Consider the following 19,221-nt stretch of genomic DNA (forward strand, 5'->3'; position numbering starts at 1 on the left):
ACTGAGAATGCATGCCCTGCCTAAGGGGACAGCCTCCTTTACCTTAGTGGATTGTTGCCAGGCAGGACAGTGGCTATTGCCACAACTTCTGGTTCTTCAAGAGAAGCTGAAAAACTGAATTTCTTTGTAGAACATCTTAATTTTCAAATGGTGGCTCAGTTTTCTTCTTTTTCAAACAATGTTTACATTTTAGAGCAGTTTTTCACAGAAAAATTGAGCACACTAATTGTTCTCATGGTCTCCCTGCCCCCACACAAGCACAGCCTCCTCCACTATCAACATTCCCCACTAGAGTGGTACATTTTTTAAAGTTGATCAGCTTACATTGATGTGTCATCGCCACCCAAAGTCCATAGTTTACATTAGGGTTCAGTCTTATTTGTACAGTGTATGGATTAGGACAAATATATAATGACATGTATCCACTATTATAGTATCACAGAGAATAGTTCCTTTTTGTAAGATTTTATTTATTTATTTTAGAGAGAGCACAAGCAGGGGGAGAAGCAGGCTCCCCACTGAGCAAGGAGCCCAATGTGGGACTTGATCCCAGGACCCTGGTATCATGACCTGAGCCCAAAGGCAGACACTTAACCAACTGAGCCATCCAGGCACCCATATTGCACAAGATAGTTTCACTGTCCTAAGATTTCTCTGTGCTCCACCTACTATTCATCCTTACCCACACTAACCTCTGGCCACCAATGGTCTTTTTACTGTTTCCATAATTTTGCTTTTTTTCCCCAAAATGTCATATAGTTGGAATCCTACAGTATGCTTTTTCAGATTGCCTTCTTTCACGTAATAATAGTCATCTAAGTTTGCTGTATGTCTTTCCATGTCCCGATAGTTCCTTTCTTATTAGCACTGAATAGCATTCTATTACCTAGATGTACCTAGATGTACACAACTTCTATTACCTAGATGTACACAACTTCTAATCATTTTTAAATTCTCTATCTGTAGAATTATTGAAAAAGGTTGATGAGTCATCAGTTGTGGATTCAAATCCCAGCTCCAGGTCAAGCAACTTGACTGTCTAAAACTCAGTTGCCTGGTTTGTAACCACCTTATAGAGTTGTTAAGATTACAAATCTGTAAAAATTAACACCAAGAATGTACTACTGAGAAGCCATGTTATCTGAAATCATAGACTGTCAGAAAGTTTGCTCTTTGAAATCATTGTAATAGTGAGAAGGGGACATCTCACTCTTGCCTGAAGGATCACTTTAACATAGAGAAGCAGGTATGATTTCCAACCCAGGTGCAGACCTTCAGAGGAGGGATTTCTGAAGATAATGTCGCACATTTATCTTAACTCTATAATTTCTGAAGAAACAGGACCTTGTGTCTGCTTCTCTGCCCAGGCGTGATGCTGACTCCATTATATAGGATCTGCTTTGCCCTGGGTCCGTTAAAGCTCTGCTTAATATATAAATTTTACGTAACATTCATTCTTCCCCAAAACCTGTATTATCCCTGTGTCTTCTTTTGTTTGGTGAGGCACACTACACAGTTCCTCTGGACAGCTCTTTTTTTAAAAAGAAATACTTAGTAAATTGACCCAAGTGAATTAAGCTTAAATGATTTAGCACTGATATTAGAAATGTACATCAAGGGGTGCCTGGGTGGCTCAGTGGGTTAAAGCCTCTGCCTTCACTTCAGGTCATGATCCCGGGGTCCTCGGATCAAGCCCCGCATCAGGCTCCCTGCTCAGCGGGAAGCCTGCTTCTCCCTCTCCCAATCCCCCTACTTGTATTCCCTCTCACTGTATCCCTCTCTGTCAAATAAAATCTTTAAAATGTATATCAGAAATGTATAAAAGGTGAATATAAGTTATCCAAGTATATGGACATTTATACTTACACATGCATAAACTTACATAGTCAAACACACATATGTTGATTCTGGGGGGAAAATTTGAGACACTTAAACTATTCTAAGTGTGAAATAGGTTTCAACAACATTCTTCATGAAACTAAATACATGATATTATCATGTTTAGAAGCATAGTTTATGTTCTAGACCAAATGTTTGTGTCACCCCCCCAAAATTCCTATACTGAAACCTAATTTCCACTTGTAATGACATTTGGAGGCGGTGCCTTGGGAGAGATTAGTGCCCTAATAAAATATTCCCCAAAGAGCTCCCTCACTCACCTCTCTGCCATGTGAGGACATAGCAAAAAGATGGCTGTGAACGAGGAGGCTGGCCCTCACCAGACACTAGATCTGCTGGCACTTTGATTTTGGACTTTCCCAGCCTCCAGAACTATGAGAAATAAATTTCTGTTGTTTATAAGCCACCATCTATGGTATTTTGTTATAGCAGCTTGAACCAACTAAAATAGTTGGTTTTAATTTTTTAACAGATACTGGCATAACATATTGGCTTATTAATAACCAAGGTGGGGGCACCTGGGTGGCTCAGTGGGTTAAGCCTCTGCCTTCAGCTCCGGTCGTGAACTCAGGGTCCTGGGATCAAGCCCGGCATAGGGCTCTCTGATCAGTAGGGAGCCTGCTTCCCCCTCTCTCTCTGCCTGCTGCTCTGCCTACTTGTGATCTCTCTGTCAAATAAATAAATAAAATCTTTTAAAAAAAAAAAAAGTGTTTTGCATACACAGTATCTCACTGTGGAAAAGATATTATTTGATCTTATTTTTTAAACTCTGTCTTTTCAACATAATAGCCACACACATTTAAATGTCTCCTTTTCTGCAGCAAGTTAACAATTTTATTGGACAGTAAGTGAGTCCCTTCAGTGTTTGGTTGTTGGACCTGACAAGAATTACACTAGACTACGCATGTAACACTACATAACGTTTATCTGTGCCTGGCACAGAGTAGGCACACAAAAAGTATTTGCTGATAGAATTAATTTGATACACCATGTACAGGAGCAGTAATTTAAAACGGGCAAACGAACGGGATTTCAGTGTATCTATTTAAATTGTATTTTCTTTCTCTTCACGGATAAACTGAAGCGTTCAAAGGGCAAGTGGGCAGACTGGACCCGGACAGGTCAGTGAGGTGGATAGATTCCCAGCGGGATAGATTCCCAAAGCGTTGAGCGAACACATTCCGGCACTAGGCAGCAGAACCGCCCTAACTTCTCCGCAGGGGCCGCCTCCGCCTCTTTGTCCCTGCCCCGGTCTCCCTGCCCGCGGTGCCTTCTTCCCACAGCGGTCGCCTGGGCCGCGATGAAGCAGTTTCCGCCCTAACAGGGGTGGTCCGGCTCCGCCTGCTCTCGCGAGAACTGGTGGTCGCACACATTTCCTTCTCGTGCCTCCGCAGGCTTCCCCGTCACAGTTCCGCCCTTACTATCCCCACTTCCGTCCCGAAAAGCCACTTCCACCCAGAAAGGGGGTGGTGATCGGATCACTCTCCCCTGTCCATTCAAATGCAGCACAACTTTCGCCACCACCGTGTCCTCCGCCGCTGTTCCTTCCGCCACAATCGACACAAACGAAACCACACACCCCCAGTTCAGGACGGGAGCTCTGTTTCGCTCCGGGAGGGGAAAGGGCTGGGAAGAAGCACGCCTCCCTCCCCTCGCCCTCGGCTTCTTCCTTCGCGAGCCCGCCTCCTCCCCACGCACCCGCCCATCTCCGCCGAGACGAAGCCTGATTCGCCCTGAGAGAGGCGGGGCTGCTCGTCTGGCCCCGCTCTCGCGAGCGCTCGGACCTCTCGCGAGACCCGACGCCCGACTTGTGCGCCCGGGAAACCCCGTTGCTCCCTTTCCCCTGGCTGGCAGCGCGGAGGCCGCACGGTAAGGCCGGCGCTCGGGTTCGGGCTGGGCGCGGGGCGTCAGGGCCGGACTCCCCAGCCGGGAGCGCGTGCCCGAGGGCTCCGGGGCGACTGTGTGTGGCCGCCCCGCCCCTTGGAGCCGCAGCCACGTGCGAGCGGCAGGCCCGAACATGCCCTGTCGCCGCGGCCCGGAAAACGAGACCGGACCAGGTGGGCGGCGTGGACGCGGGGGCCGTCCTCGGATGGGGGTCTAGGGTCTTCTAGCGTTTCCACAGCGGCTCCAGGCCGTGCTCTTGCGCAGAGATCTTGAGTGGCGGTGAACTCGAGCACCCACAGGCGGAGGGGCCTTAAGGGCCCAGTCCTGAAGCGGGGCCTTGGGAAGTAACAGGAGTGCGGCGGTTTCGGTCGCGTGGGGCGAGGTCCCGGTCCCTGTCCCTGTCATTCGTCCGCACGGGTCCTGAGCTCACGTGCTTGCTCTTTCTTCCTCAGATGCCTGGAGTTACTGTAAAAGACGTGAACCAGCAGGAGTTCGTCAGAGCTCTGGCAGCTTTCCTCAAAAAGTGAGTGTGGGGACCGGGGCTTCACCGCGGATGGAGGCTGTGGTCTTTGCCTGGCTCCTCGTGGGCCTTGTTTTTCTTTTGGGGAGGGGTGGTGTGAGGTCTCATGTGGAGTTCTCTTGTCTGTATGAGGCCTCGTTTGGCTTGTAGTGGGGTTTCGATGCTTTGTATTCTGGGACACATGGGCCTCCTATTAACCTGCCGTTGTGCTGAGCAGAGAGGATTTGGGGGGTGGAGTTTGTGCAGGCCCCTGAATCGTGCCTTTCTCACTGTTGGTCCCAGGTCTGGGAAGCTGAAAGTCCCTGAATGGGTGGACACCGTCAAGCTGGCCAAGCATAAAGAGCTTGCTCCCTACGATGAGAACTGGTTCTACACACGAGCTGGTGAGGAACTCGGGCCTCTGGCTGGGGAGTGGGGGCTTGGGTGACCTCTAGCACACACCATACCTTCCCATTATCTCTGAACCCAATATTGCAAGAGAGGTGAAACTTTTTAAGTCATAGCTGGCCTGCAGTGTGAGGAGAAACCTCAGACTGTCTGTGCATGCCCCGTGTGACACTCGATAACTTCACATTCTGAGTCTCTTTCTCTGTAAGAGGTTTATGTGAGGACCTGCGGCTTCCTCTGAGCCTCCAGGAAAACCCAAAGTCAAATGAGTTCATATTTAAAGGGGGCATGTTTAGAGGGAGGTATTTATCTTTCTGTGTTAATGGGATCTAGACTCAGGTCCATCTGCACTGCTTGACTGTGTGACCTCCATCTACCTGTGCCTCTTGCGGTCCTCTCTAAAATGGGGCTAACGATTGTACCATTGCAGGATTGTAGTGGGAATCAAATGAGCTTATGGCTGTAAAAATGCTGTTAAGTGTACTTGTGGCAGACTTCAAGTCAACTGTCTAGTTTTTATTCAGATCATCAGGCCAGCTTTCTCCTTGTCTCTCTAGTAAGTTTTTCTTGAGAGGTGGAGGTCTGGCCTTATCCTTGTTTGCTATAAATCTTGGTAGGTCTTAAGGGCCCAAAGAAGGCCTTATGGTCACCCTGGTATTCATGCCAGCCCCCCTTCTTTTATTAAGTCTTCCAGTGATGACAGCTTGGAATGAATGACTTAAATGTAGCACCTGATAGCACAGTGCTAATTTGCACCTGTCCTTGACATTTTGGGTTTCTCCAAGCTGTCAACCTACGAAGGCCTAATTTAGGAATTATAGGGGTGCTCAGTGCAAGACTGTTCGAGGTGGCAGCCTCTGCACGGGCCTTCACTAAGGGCCCTAGGCCTCTGCAACCTTCAGCCCTCCTCTATAGTATAGGGGCTCCATCCTGGCCAAAGCTTGTCTTCAGATAGGAAGTAGGTGGGAAGCAAGGTTTGGAAATTGAGAAGACTTCAGGGTGACCTTGAGAAGAGTTGGCCTCGGTACAGGTTGCCTTGGCACTTCGGAGCACAGACAGTTTTGTAGATTTGTGATGGACTCATACATGGAATGTCATGAGATCCACGCTAATTCATGCTCTAGACTAGACATAGGGGCCAATATGTCTCGGCCACGGCCTCAGACCACTGAGGATGAAACCGTCAACTCATGGGTAGGGTGGGTGGCATATACGTGTGGCGGGCATCGCTGCTGTGCTTTTAGAAAATGGGGCTGGTGGAGGGAAGCTGACAGACTTCCCCGGGCACATCAGTGTTAGAGCCTGAATGAGACCACCACCCCACCCATCCATCCTGAGAAGCAAGGCTGCCTGGCCCTGAATGATCTTTGGCAATGCCCCGAGAATCAGTTGGTCAAGGCGGCTTCGGGTTTAAAATGAGAAATTCTAGCCTTTTTAGTATGGTCAGGTAGATACATGTATTTTGTTTAATCTGCCTAATCAGAACTTACCAGGTAGTACTGGTGGTTTCTGTTTTCGTGGTTGTTGTCAGAAAGGTCAGGTAACATGCCAGGTAGTGATGCCTCAGATCTACCGCACCCACGCCATCACTTGAGGGGGCGGGTCTCCAGTTCTCTTCCCTTGGCTGCATTTCATGGTTTATGTTTGTAGTTGCGCAAAGCTTAGTGGGAAATTAGTTAAAGACGCTGGGCAGTACACACAGATGAGTCTTACTGTGGCTGTGGTCTCTTTCTGCCCGCCCTGCTCCTTTTCTGACAACTCACATGAAGTGTGCGTCTTCTACCTGCTCTCCTGGCCTCCTCTCCTCAAGGTTCCCAAATGCCTTTTTTTTTAAGATTTTTTAATTCATTTTAGAGAGAGCATGCACACCAGCAGGGTGAGCAGCAGGCAGAGGGAGGGCGAGACACAGGCTCCTTGCCAAGCAGGGGGAGCCTAATGTGGGGCTCTATCCCAGGACCCCAGGGTCATAACCGGAGCCAAAGGCAGACACCTAACCAACTGAGCAACCCAGTTGCCCCCCCTTACTCCTTTTTTTTATTTTGGCCTAGCTGCTTTAGTGCCAGAGCGTGGTGGTTCTAGACCCAGGTTTGTTGAGTGTGTACCTTTTTTTTTTTTTTTTTAAATTTATTTATTTCACAGATAGATATCACAAGTAGGTAGAGAGGCAGGTCGGGGGAGCAGGCTCCCTGCTGAGCAGAGAGCCCGATGTGGGGCTCGATCCCAGGACCCTGGGATCATGACCTGAGCCAAAGGCAGAGGCTTTAACCCACCGAGCCACCCAGGCACCCCAGAGTGTGTACCTTTTTGTTGGGACACTGCCATGCCTATTGTATATTCACACCAGAGGCAGAGTTGCAGTTGTGACATTCCACGTGACATACTATAGCAAAGATTCAGACTTTAACCCTTTGCAGGGGAAGTTTGCCAGCTGGAGTGCTCCCACCTCGTTAGGGCTAGCTCATACTCTGGACAAATCCTAGGAGATCCTTCATTACCAAAGAGGAAACTGATGTACAGACAGGCAGGGTGACCCTGGGAGAGTCCTGGGAGGCTAACTCCAAAACCAGGGTCTGTGTCGTATGTGCTTTATTCCTTCTCTGGATCATGGGGTCTTGGCTCATCCCCTTGGGGGTATGGAACCAGAGCGCAGTGGGGCAGTGGTCTGTCCTGGAGGCTGAGCTCTGGCAGGAGGTGGTGTGGGGATTGACGTTTGGAGTCATGTGGGGGCCATCGTGGAGCGACCAGGTTTTGATCGTGGGGGGCGGATAAGACAGGACATGGCAGAACCCACCTGAGGGTGCTCTGGAAGAGGGACAGAGCTATAGGAGTGAGAAGTACTGACGCATAGTGGTGGGTGAAGGGTGAGGTAGGGCTGGAAAGAACCTGTGTCAGGAGCTGCTCTAAGAGCGTCAAGGAAAGGCCAACGTTGGGCTTTGTGAAGTGGGTGTTTCAGTATGGCCTTAGGCAAGTCTCTTGACCTCGCGATTCCCAGAAGGTCCTGCTTGGGAGTGAGGTGAGAATCCATTGTCTTGTCAGCGAGCTGCTGCTGAATTGGGACATCTGAATGCGTTTCATGGTAGGATAGAACCTGGTCCTCTCTGATTCCTGCTGTGTTATGGGCAGGGTGGAGGCTTTGGAGACCATGCAAGAACAAGTTAAGGGATGACAAGGCTGGGAAAGTAAGTCTGTCCTTACAAGCTCAGCAGAGAAGGGTTGAGGGCAAGATGTTTCTGGGAAGCCACTTTGTGACCCAGTAGGTCAGGATGGGATCACAGATCTGAACTTAAAACCAGCTGTTGAGATGCTGAGCTGCGAAGACACCTGTGCAGCTCCCGTGGTCTGCCAGGTGCTCCAGTCCCCCCTCAGTCCCTTGTGACATTCCTCCACCTGGTGGCCCAGTGCACAGGGCGTGCTGCTCGTCCTTCTTTTGCAGGTGGAGGTGCAGACTGGTTACTAGGGACAGGATTTCCCAAGAGGAGCACAGCAGAAAGCCCTCAGAGGGACTCGAGAAGCCATTTGTGCAGACACCTGGCTCACCGTGCCCCTTATAAACCGCAGGATGGCCCAGATTTGTGGCATAACGGCTCTACTTCAAAGGGATTGGGACCTGGGTCTCCAGCAGGGGTGGGGAGGTGTGGGAAACGGGTCAATATTTTGTAGAATTCGTTTATTTTGACTGTAATACTTTTCAATTTGTGAAGTTAATACTCTCTCTTATAATGGGTCAGGAAAATATTACCAGCGGGGTTGGGTGGGGGGGCACCTAGGCTTGTGATGTCTGACACCATACTGGATGATTTTATCCAGCTTTAAAAAAAAATTTTTTAACGGAACCCACTTCCCCTTCCTTGAATAAACTAACAGCTGGACTTGGCTGGAGCTTATTCTCTGCCGCTCCCTCCTCGGATGAAGGAAATCTTGCCCTTTGGGTACCGTGGCCCAGACCGCTGGAATCAGGGGCTGACTCACAGCTGCTGAGCAGCAGTGTTGGGGTTCAGACCCGGTGTTACCACACAGCTCAGGGGTTGGCCACCCCTTTTCATACAGAGCCCAGATGGGGACTGGGTGGAGCCTTGGTCCTGTCTTGGCCAGGCCTCTCCTGGGCATCTGTGCGCTCAGTGTTCATCTCACCCCCTTTGTGAGGCCGTCCTGCGCTCCCCAGCCCTGGGGGCCGCCCACGTGGGAGAGCGGGTCTCCACCCCAGTCAGCACATGCTCTGGGACAGGCTCGGTGGGGAAGGGTGGTCGCTGCTGGGCATATGAGTTGGTCTGAAAGTCTGGGTGCTCCGGTGATGTCACTGGAAGGGGGTTTGGGCTTGGAGGGGGGCTATGGGGTAAAGAGGGAGCAAGAACCAAGGAGAAGGGTTTTTTAAAGTGAGCAGAGACCACAAGCAGGGAACCTGAGGTGCAGGTGTGAACCTACCTGATGGGTAGGGGTGGTTTCGGCTGTGCTGTGGCCCCCAGAAGCCCTCAGCTGTATCTGGAGACCATCTTACAGGGGTGGAGAGGGCAGGGGAACAACTACTCTGAGGGGGCAGGCAGGGAGGAGTTCCCCTTTTACCCCACCCTGAGCTGGCAGCACTGGATGGCCATGGTCTGGCACCGGCTCTTGGGAGTGAGAGGTTACTGGCCGAGTGAGTCCTGATTCCCTCTCTGAGCTGCAGGACTAAACCTTATGTGCTGGGCTTCAGGAGCTCTGGAGTGCCCTAGAAGCCCAGTATCGGGCCCCAGTTCCTTCGCATTTCAGTGGCCCCCCGAGGTAGAAAGCCAGAACAGTCTGGAGGGGCTGTTCCTCAGAGCTGTGTGATATGAGGCCAGTGTGTTCCGGAGCCTGTTGGCTTTTCTGTGAAGGAGAACGACGCTAGACGCCTGGGCAGTGACAGCCACGCTCTTCTGAGGGACCATTACTCTTGGTTCTCAGATGAGGGTGAGTGGCGAGCCAAGGCCACACAGGCAGGCCAGGTCCTGAGGCCATCTTACTGCCTCAGGGAGAAGCAGGCCTGTTGAACAGAATAGTGAGGGACCAGAGACTTGCCCAAGCCTGGCTAGGGCTGAGAAGCCTGTGTCCCTGGTGGGTTGGGATACCCATTCCAGGTTGCATGGGGTGTTTGTTCTAACTCTTGAGTTTTCCGGGGCCGAGGGGCTCAGGGGGCTGCACTTGGGTGGCGGCCTGGCCCTCCTACCCTGCTGCCCCTCAGGCCTGGGCACATGGAGGTGGACAATCACGACTTAAAGTGTTTGCCAGGCTCTACCTGCAGGACAGAGTCCCACCTCACGGCAGCACGGCTGTGGCGGGCCCTCCAGTCTCCCAGGCTGGGTGCAGGGTGCGGGGACACTTAGTGTGGGATAGCTGGGCGGTGGGGGCCTGCCCCTGGGTCTTGGTGTGTGTTCTCAGTTCCCTGGGCTATACAATGGGAAGAAGTAGCAGCCACACACAGAAGTGATCTGTGTGTGACCTTGAGCAAGGCCCTTCCCGTGGCCTGCCTCAGCTGTGGAGAGGAGCCTTCTCTGCTTGAGAAGCGTCCTCACATCTGCACACACACCCCCCCTCCCCCCGCAGCTTCCACAGCACGGCACCTGTACCTCCGGGGCGGCGCTGGGGTCGGCTCCATGACCAAGATCTACGGGGGACGCCAGAGAAACGGGGTCATGCCTAGCCACTTCAGTAGAGGCTCCAAGAGCGTGGCCCGTAGGGTCCTGCAAGCCCTAGAGGGGCTGAAAATGGTGGAAAAGGACCAAGATGGGTAAGCAGAGGTGGGGGGAGTGATGAAGAGACTTGGGGTCAGATCACCTGTAATGAAGTTATCTAGAACCATCTTTGCTCTGTGTGGGGAAGTGCTGGGTCTGTCCTGCACAGGCTGCAGCTGCCCCTTAGGCAGGGGATTCTGCAGAAAAGTGAACAGTGAGGGGCCTCGCCCCGACCTCGCTGGCTGACTACCCCGAGCTCCAGGAAGGTAATTTAGCGACTGTCCACTTTCATTAGCCTGCTCGTTAACTTTTCCCAATTGATTTTTCGGGGCTTTTGATCTAATGCTTGCACAAACGACACCCCGGCAGCTCCCAGGGGGGCTCCCGCTCCTGCCCCCAGCTCGTTAGAATGCAGCTGACTGGGGCCCTCAGTGGGACTTGGCTGGTGTCATGTGGGCCCGTGGCCCGGTGCCTTCTTGGGAAGCCTGGCTCGCATCCAGGAGGGGCCTGGCAGTGACAGGGCTGAGAGCCTGTGCTCACGGGGCGCTGCATGACTCTTCTCCCACAGGGGCCGCAAACTGACACCTCAGGGACAGAGAGATCTGGACAGAATCGCCGGACAGGTGAGGCCTGGGGTTGGGCCAGGGCTGGGTCCCTGAGTCACTGCACAGGGAGCTTCAGAGCCTGAGCTTTGTTAGGTCACTGTCCTCCCCTGGAGGGCACTGCCCAGGGTGGGGAGGGGGGCGGGCAGGAGAAAATTCTGACTGCTTTCCTGCTAGAGCCGGTTGGAAATGCTGGTGCTGGGGTGAAGGGGCCCCAGGCCTGCGGTGCAGCTGGGCTTGCTCCTCGAGCAGGACCTGTTCCCCACAGCTGCCTCTGCCCACGTCTGCCGCCTTAGGATTGAGGCTGCGCTGTTTCCTCCTATTCCTGCCTGCTGAGCACCAGATGGGACGGGTGTGGAGAGGGGGAGGCAGGCCAGCTCAGAACTCCGGCCTCTGTCCAGATGACTGTTGGCTGGACACCTTGGGGCAGAGTCCATTTGCCCGGAGCCAGTCATGTTCCCCCCCCCCCGCCCCGTAGACCCCTAGGGGGTGGTAGTGAGGGCTCAGTGGGCTACCACGGTGGGAGCCCCCCAGCACCAGCCATGGACCCATTGTTGGTTTTCTTCTTTATGTATCATTGACTCAGGCCTCCTAGGAGCTTTGAAGGGGGCTTAGCCACTTAGTCAAGGAGCAAAAGAATAGGTGTCGGCCCCCTGGGCATCCGGGGGCAGCCTGGAAGGAGCTGGTGAACTCTTCCAGGGCAGGGCAGAGCCTGGCATGGACATCAGTGTGGGTGACAGGGCAGTGGGCATTGGAATCCCACTTCCTATCCTTGAGTCCCAGTTGGTGCTTCCGTAAAATGGGGAAGTGCCTGAGGGTGTAGGGATCAGACCCGGGGAACATGCTTCAGGCCACAACCCCATTTGCTTGGTGTCCCTTGGGCAGTGGGAGCTGCTCCAGAATGCCTGAACACAGACCCCATGCCTGATCCTAATTACTTTCCCATCTCTTCCCGCAGGTGGCAGCTGCCAACAAGAAGCATTAGAACAAATGCTGGGTTAATAAATTGCCTCATTCATAATCCTCGTCTGGGTCTCTTTCTCTCTCTCGGCTGGCTGTTCCCCTTCCACTGGGGGGCGCGAGGAAGGACCCCTGAACTTCACTTCTTCCCTTGTGAAAGGGGCAGCCCAGGGTGCCCCCTGGGGGGCTGTGGCATCAATAGCCACTGAAGCCTGAAGCCCAGCCTTCCTGCCCCAGCTGGAGGGACCTGGAGGCTCTTGCCCCTCCCCCCACATCCTGCCTTTGCTGTTCTCAGTAAGATGAGAAACTGAAAGGAGTCGCTGTTGAAGCGAAGGCCCCACTTAGGTCCTGGGCAGCAGAGGTGGCACTCTGTCCACTGCTGGAACAAAGCAGGAGGGGCAGGTGGCTTTTTCCCTGAAGGAGGTAGACTGGGACAGCCAGCCTTCACTTCTGGTGGTTGAGTGTTCTTGGCGTGCACCTTTTGGAGCTCATCTCTCCCCAGAGTTGGAGTGGGGTGCCACTTTCCACACCCTTCACCGTCTGAGGGGAGGGGTGTGCCGGGCTCCTGCACAGAGGTTGAGCTGGGCCTTAGGTGGCACCACCTCTGGGGTCCTGTGTGGCGATTGGCTCTTGGTGTGAGTGGAGTGGGACCTTTGAAGGGCTCTAAGTGGGCGTGTGCTAGCAGACCCCAGAAAGCTGAACCTGGAGAAGTGGCCCAATGTGACCAAACCCACACCTGCCTGGGGAACACTGAGATGCTGAGCCTGAGCTGGCTTGGCCAACGTCTCCCGATTTTCCCTAGCCGGGGTTATTGGGATCCATTTACTTCCAGTGTGAAGTCTGGGCTTTGAACTCAGACTTGACTTCCAGCTTTGACCCTAATTCTGTGCAATCCTGAGCAATTTATTCTTCCTCTGAGCCCTCCACTTTATCACTCCTGAGGGATCTGTAGTTCCCATATAGATCATGCCCTGGCTCAGAGCAGCACACCAAGCGCATGACCCATTGGTTACTTGGTGTTGAGGATGGAAAAAACAGAATCCCACATCTGGCGGGAAATGAAGCTGTCATCCCTCCCAGTTCCAGCTCAGAAGTCTGCTGATGGATTTATACGGATTAAACAGCCTGCCACATGGCAAGGTATGTAGAACACTTAACAGACTAGGCAATCCTGCAAAGGTGCCAAAAGCACCCACATTTGGGGCATAAGGAAAGTCAACTCACAAGTTGGGTCATCCGGCTGTGCACCGCAGCAAAGGGGTGGCAAAGCTGGAACTTGAACTCGGGCAACCAGGCTCTAACCATTGTAACAAACTGCCCTTTGGAAGTAAGGGAAGTGGAAACACAAGACCCAAGGGATTATGAGCCTGGGCACGGCCTTGGGCCACTCCCTGTTCTGGGCTCGTTTCCTTTATTGTCAATTGAGGATAAAGAGGTCCTGGAGTAGGCAAGAACGCAATGCAGCGAGGTCCAGTACCTGGTTGGCACACATGGCACCAGGCCCACGTGCTGGCTGAGATGCAGGTGGGTGTCCCCAATAGGCCCGCCGAGCCTGAGGGCTGCGATCCAGCAGCTGTCCCTCTGGCCACGGGGGGGCAGTCGAGGGCCTGGAAATGGACTCGCCAAAGGAGAGGAATTCGTAGGGCTGCGGGATCTGTGCCGGCGGGTTCTTCCTGGGCATGGGGGGGGGGGGTGTCCATAAGGAGGAACTAAAGTGTGGAGGGGCTGATAACCTGCTACACAGCCCTGGTCACAGAAGAACACCTAGGTCCCCAGAGGGTCGGGAAGGGAGGAGGGCTCCCAGGCTAGAGAAGGGGAACTGTTTCCTTTTCTCACGGCTGGGCAAGGGGGCTTAGGAGAGCCCAGATTACCGGAGAAGAAACTGAGGCCCAAGCAACCAGTCAGCTGACAGGTCCTGAGAGTCAAACACAGGAACCATGAACTCGAGGCCCATGCTCCTCTGTGTGGGTGACAGTTGCATTTTTTTTTTTTAATTGTGCTTTGAGCATGCAAAACAGTATACCTATTAGTGTGTAAGAAAGACCCGTGGACACACTGCCCAACTTTTTTTCTTTTAAAGATTTTATTTATTTGACAGATTGCAAGTAGGCAAAGAGAGAGGGAAGCAGTCTCCCTGCCGAGCAGAGAACCCGATGCAGGGCTCTATCCCAGGACCCTGAGATCATGACCTGAGCTGAAGGTAGAGGCTTAACCCACTGAGCCACCCTGACGCCCCTCCACTGCCTAACTTAAGGAGTAAAACAAGACCTAAAGCCAAGACAGTCAAAGTCGTCTGTGTACCCCTCCCAGTCCCAGCCCTCTTCCCTTCCACCAGAGGGAACCCCTCTCAGGAACTGGGTGCCACTCACCTGCATGGGTTCACACCTCAACTACAGACCCACGTGTCCCTAACAGCACCTGATGTTTCGCCTTTTGAAAACAAGTCAACTGTTGCACGCTACATGGTTTTTTGCCCTTTTCACCTCATTTCTGAGACACAGGTGTGTTGACGAGTGGAGCACTGCCTTTCCCCCTGCTGAGTGCTACTCTGCTAGTTGCCTATGTCACACTGTGCGCATCCCATTCTGCCGCACACAGACTTTCTGTTTCAGTTTTTGCCACTGAGTATCTCCGTGAGCTAACTACCCCGACTCCGTGTCTCCTCGCGTGGGTATGTGACAGTGCCCCAACTGCTCACAAACATCTCAACAATCGCCTGTGATTCCCCACCCCCACTCCTCAGACTCAGTTTCCTTCCACGTGACCTAAAATAATGCTCAGAGGCACATGGGCACGCATAAGTGACTTCGAATCTCTACTCCCCTGCTCGCAAGCTGTATTACACGGGGCAAGCGATGGCATCTCTCTGGGCCCATTTTCTCTGTAAAAATGGGGTGGGGAGGGGTGGCCTACCTTGCCCAATCGTGGGGAGGCTGACTCTCATCAAGATCCTGTCGTGACTTTAACTCCCCAGGTGCTGGGAACATCATCTCCGGTCACAACACTGGGGGGATACACTTGTGCTCATCTCTCGGATTAAAAATGCCAAGGCTGGGTCACCAGGCTGGCCAGGTCAGAAGACCATGTGACACTTGGCTTGGGGTTGTGAGTTTGAGCCGCACGGTTTGTGTAGAGATTTACTTTAAAATTTAAAAAAAAAATGTTTTTTAATGCCAAGGCTCAGAACAGGAAGCCACCGCCTAGTCGTAGAGCTCATTTATTCCTCCTGAGCATTAATACAAACCACCTTTTACTGAGCACCTACTATGGGCTGGGCCGTGTGTTCAGAACTTTGCACGCACAACCCCTTTAAATCCTGATTCCAACACCAAGAAGTGAAGACATAGAGGCTCAGAGAGGACATGAGCTCTGCCTAAGGCCAGTGTGGAGCGGAGAGCAGGCTGAGAACCACCGCCCCGACAGACCGCCTGCAGGCAGGGGCACCTCGAACTCTGGCTCCCTGGGGCTTCCTTGCCAGGACTGGGCTCTTTCCCCTCCCTCCCAACAGCCTCCCCTCAGGGGAATTGTGGCCACAGGTGCAGGGAGCAGTTTCTCTCCACCCGGGGCCTGCAGCTCACGGGCAGGGGCTGCCCCAGGGGCCCAGAGCAGAAGGGCCCAGCAGCGGGGCCATTGGAGCTCATCTCCGGCAGGGCTGGGCAGGAAGTAGGGCGGGGTTTCGGGCCAGCGGAGGTGGAATCTGGTACCCCAGGACTGCTGCAGCCCAGACCAACCAACCCACTGGGAGAGATGCCTGGGGGTCCCGGAGTCCTCCAAGTGCTGCGCGCCACCATCGAGCTCTTCTTCCTAATCTCTGCTGTTGGCCTGGGTACGTGGTTGACAGGCTGGTGCTGGGGGGGGGGGGGGGGGGGGGGGCGGGGGGGGGGGGAGGACTGAGGAGGCTGGAGAGAGGGCTCAGGCAGAGAGAAAGGCCCTGCTCAGGGGGCGAGGAGCCAGCAGGTGTGGGGGGCGGTGCTGGGAGAGCCTCTGAAGCAGCCTTCCTGGGCAGGCTGCAGGGACGAGGGGAGGCCGGAGGGGGTTCAGCAAAGTTTAAGGGGCGTCCACAGCCACATGGAAGGAGACAGGGGCAACAGAGGACTTCCCCACCCCCTCAACCCCACAGGTCAAAATAAGGAACTAAGGTCGCCCTTGACTGAGCTTCAGACCTGGGGCAGGAAGGGGACTTGGGGGGTAGGGCTCAGCTTCAGAAAGAAGAAACCGGTTTCTCCTTCTCTGCCTTGAATCTCAGTCACCCCACTGCATAGGGAGCCCCCTTTCAGTGCTGGGGAAGGGGGTGCCTCATCCACGCTGCCCTCCCGGATGGCTGCCCCACCCCCACCCCACCCCCACCCCACGCAATGCCAGCTGGTGGGGCTGTGACCACTGGAGCTGAGGTTGCTGCCTCTCTCCCCACCTATTCCTCCTCCTCTCTTCCTCACCTCCCACCTCCTCCTTCCAGAAGAGGCTGGCCTTCGCGGGGGTGGGGGGGGTACTGGAAGCTGGGGTTTCCTCAGCAGCCAACCACCTTGCTGAGGCCCTCCCCTAACCCCCAGCCCAGCCGCCAGCTGAGGTCACTCCTAACCCCCAGGTTGACAGAAGCAATGAGGGATGGGCCTGAGGTCACAGGGCAAGGGGGGCCCGAAGGCTCAGGGTTTGAAACACCAACCACTCTTGCTGCCCTCATGATGCCAGACAACAAATTTGCCCTCCCTGGGCCTCAGCTGTCCCACCTATAAAATGGGTTAATGAGAGAACCTACCTCTAAGGCTTTTGTGAGATTATATCAGATAAAGTGCCAGGTGTCAGGTGGGGCTGGGGACTGATGGGAAAGTGAGCTTGGAAGGCCTCCAAGAGGCGGTGAGGCCCAAACGGATTCTGGACAGGGGCACTTCTGCCACTAGGATGCCAAATATCCAAATGCCTGTGAGTTCAGTGGGGCCAAAGCACAGAGCACAGGTGGGGAGGGTGGCAAGAGGCACGCTGGAGAGGCGGGGGGGGGGGCACCCACAGGGGTGTCCTCGTCCCCATCCTCCACAGGTGTGCCCTCTCTCTGCTCCCCTTGGTACTACTCTCCCTACAGAGGCAACCTCACTCCCTGCACCGTGGGCCCCCTCCCCCAGCCCCCTCTTCTCCCCGGGGAGTGTCCTCAACCTCCTACCCCCCCCACACACATGTACCCTGGGCTGCTGCCACTGCTGGGGCCTGGGTCCCCATCACAATCCCCAACGCTTCCGCGTCTCTGCAGGCCCCAGGTGCCAGGCCCTGTGGGTGGACGAGGGCCCGCCCTCAGTGACCGTGAGCCCAGGGGAGGAGGTCCACATCCCGTGCCTGTACAACCACAGCAGCCGCGACAGCACCTTCAACGTCACGTGGTGGCGCATCATCCAAGGCAATGTCACCTGGCCCGACATGTTCTGGAGCTACGGCCAGGGCCCCCGCAGCGAGCTGAGCATCCAGGCCGCGAACAAGAGCCACAGAGGCCTGTACAGGTGCCAGGTGGAGGAGAAAGGTCTCAACCAGAAAGTCAACAAACAGTACTCCTGCGGCACCTACATCCACGTGCGCGGTGAGCCAGCCAGCGGCGCCCCGGCCCCCTCCCACCCCACCTCTGCCCCACCTGAGCGGTGGGGGTGGAGCCGGTGCCCCCTTCCCTTGTGGGCATCCTTGCTTCCCACTCATGCTCACTGCAGGTGGGGGGCTTCGGTGGTTTCTGTCTTGCCGGGACAGGGCTGGGATGCCTGGCGGGTTGCGGGTGGGAGGCCCTCGTGCTCTGAGCAGCTCCCCTCCTCTCAGAGCGGCTCCCCAGACCCTTCCTGGACATGGGAGAAGCCACCAAGAACAACCTCATCACAGCCGAGGGCATTGTCCTGCTCTTCTGCGCCGTGGTGCCTGGGACCCTGCTGCTGTTCAGGGTGAGCCCCTAGGGACTGGGGCCCGCTGAGGTGGAGGTCCCCCTAAAATGGGAGAGTGACAGCACCCTCACAGGACTGAGGGACACCTGAATTTGTAAAGGGTGCGGGGCCCAGCGGCGCATCCTTGCTCGGTCTCCTTGCAGGGTTGTCCTCATTACACCCCCCCCAGGTGTACCTCACTCTGGCCCCCCACCCCCTAGCCATGGTGTCTCATTCTAGCCGCCCCCCCTCCAGGAGCGCAGGGGCCCTCAGATGTGGCCAGGGAAGACTGGGGGCTGACTGTCCTCCTGGAGTCACTGAATTGCTCCAACCCTGCCTTAGGTGGACAGTCCAGCCACTGCCATTTCTAGGACAGTTGTTATTTGTGCAAAAGCAGTAAGGCGGGGACCCAGAGACACCTGCCACTCAACTGCTGTGTGGCTTTGGGCCCAGTCCTTACCCTCTCTGGTAAAGCACCTCTTGGCACCCCGGAGTGTTATTCGGGAAAACATATTCTCCCCCCACACCCCCTCACTGAGGCTCCCAATGACCCCCTCCCAGAAACGATGGCAGAATATGAAGTTTGGGATGGATGCCCCAGATGACTACGAAGATGAAAACCTATATGAGGTGAGCGGTGGGTGGGGACAGGCAAGGGGCATGTGCATTGGGGTTCTCATGGGGGTCCTCCCTGGGGTCATCTGGGGGCAGGGTCTGGGCATCAGGGCGCTGAGGCCCCCCACCACATGTTCACCCCAGGGCCTGAACCTGGATGACTGCTCCATGTATGAGGACATCTCCCGAGGCCTCCAGGGCACCTACCAGGACGTGGGCAGCCTCCACATAGGAGATGGGGACGTCCAGCTGGAGAAGCCCTGACCCTGTGGGCTGCCCTGGCTGGCTGGGCTGCCAGCTCTGGTGTCCCCCTCCCCGCCCCCTCCGGTTCTCTTTTCATCATCTTTCCCGGGAGTGTCCTGACTCAACTTCCCCCTTGAGCATGTCTGCTCTTCTTCCTTCTAGACTATCCTCATCCCCCTGCACATACCCCAATTCAGCCCTCCCCCTGCAGCTTTTCCCAGCCTCCCCCCCATACCCAGCGGGTAATGAGCCCTTAATCGCTGCCTCCAGGGGACCTGATTGCTGAGCCTCGTTAGTGTCCCCTCCCCCTCCCTGCTCTGTCATGGCCACTTAGTGATAATAAATCCCTCCCTACGCAGACCTTGGCAGGAGTCGTGGATCTCATGGGGATGCTCCCCTCCTCTGGTGGGACCCTGGAGTCCAGGCCTCGGGCCCCTTCTCTCTTAGACTCAGGATCCTGCCCCCACCGATCCCCCAACCCCCACCCATGCCCACTCCCTACACCTGGGGCCAGGTAACCAGGCAGAAAGAAGAAG

The 19,221-nt window shown here is 54.7% G+C and overlaps 2 protein-coding genes across 4 annotated transcripts; both read left to right on the forward strand.

The window, feature by feature from the left end:
* Positions 1-3,616: 3,616 nt before the first annotated feature.
* Positions 3,617-12,002, forward strand: LOC111139488 (ribosomal protein S19). 3 transcript variants are annotated; one of them, XM_022491754.1, is made up of 6 exons: positions 3,617-3,768; positions 4,236-4,306; positions 4,586-4,686; positions 10,250-10,433; positions 10,946-11,000; positions 11,938-12,001. In XM_022491754.1, exons 2-6 carry the CDS (start codon positions 4,236-4,238, stop codon positions 11,962-11,964), a joined length of 438 nt encoding a protein of 145 aa, XP_022347462.1. In that variant the 5' UTR covers positions 3,617-3,768; the 3' UTR covers positions 11,965-12,001. The 3 variants fall into 3 exon arrangements, with proteins under 3 accessions (XP_022347462.1, XP_022347463.1, XP_022347464.1); XM_022491755.1 differs by lacking the exon at positions 3,617-3,768 and adding an exon at positions 3,777-3,956 and having other exon boundaries at positions 11,938-12,002; XM_022491756.1 differs by lacking the exon at positions 3,617-3,768 and adding an exon at positions 4,088-4,136 and having other exon boundaries at positions 11,938-12,002.
* Positions 12,003-15,625: 3,623 nt separating this feature from the next.
* On the forward strand, positions 15,626-19,045 carry LOC111139538 (CD79a molecule). Its single transcript, XM_022491836.1, has 5 exons — positions 15,626-15,765; positions 17,182-17,376; positions 17,730-17,848; positions 18,389-18,457; positions 18,587-19,045. The coding sequence occupies exons 1-5, from the start codon at positions 15,687-15,689 to the stop codon at positions 18,704-18,706; spliced, it is 582 nt and encodes a 193-aa protein (XP_022347544.1). The 5' UTR covers positions 15,626-15,686; the 3' UTR covers positions 18,707-19,045.
* The last annotated feature ends 176 nt before the right edge of the window (positions 19,046-19,221 follow it).

This window comes from Enhydra lutris, unplaced genomic scaffold (assembly GCF_002288905.1).
Source record: "Enhydra lutris kenyoni isolate GAN:26980312 unplaced genomic scaffold, ASM228890v2 scaffoldscaffold110, whole genome shotgun sequence".
Lineage (NCBI taxonomy): Eukaryota > Metazoa > Chordata > Mammalia > Carnivora > Mustelidae > Enhydra > Enhydra lutris.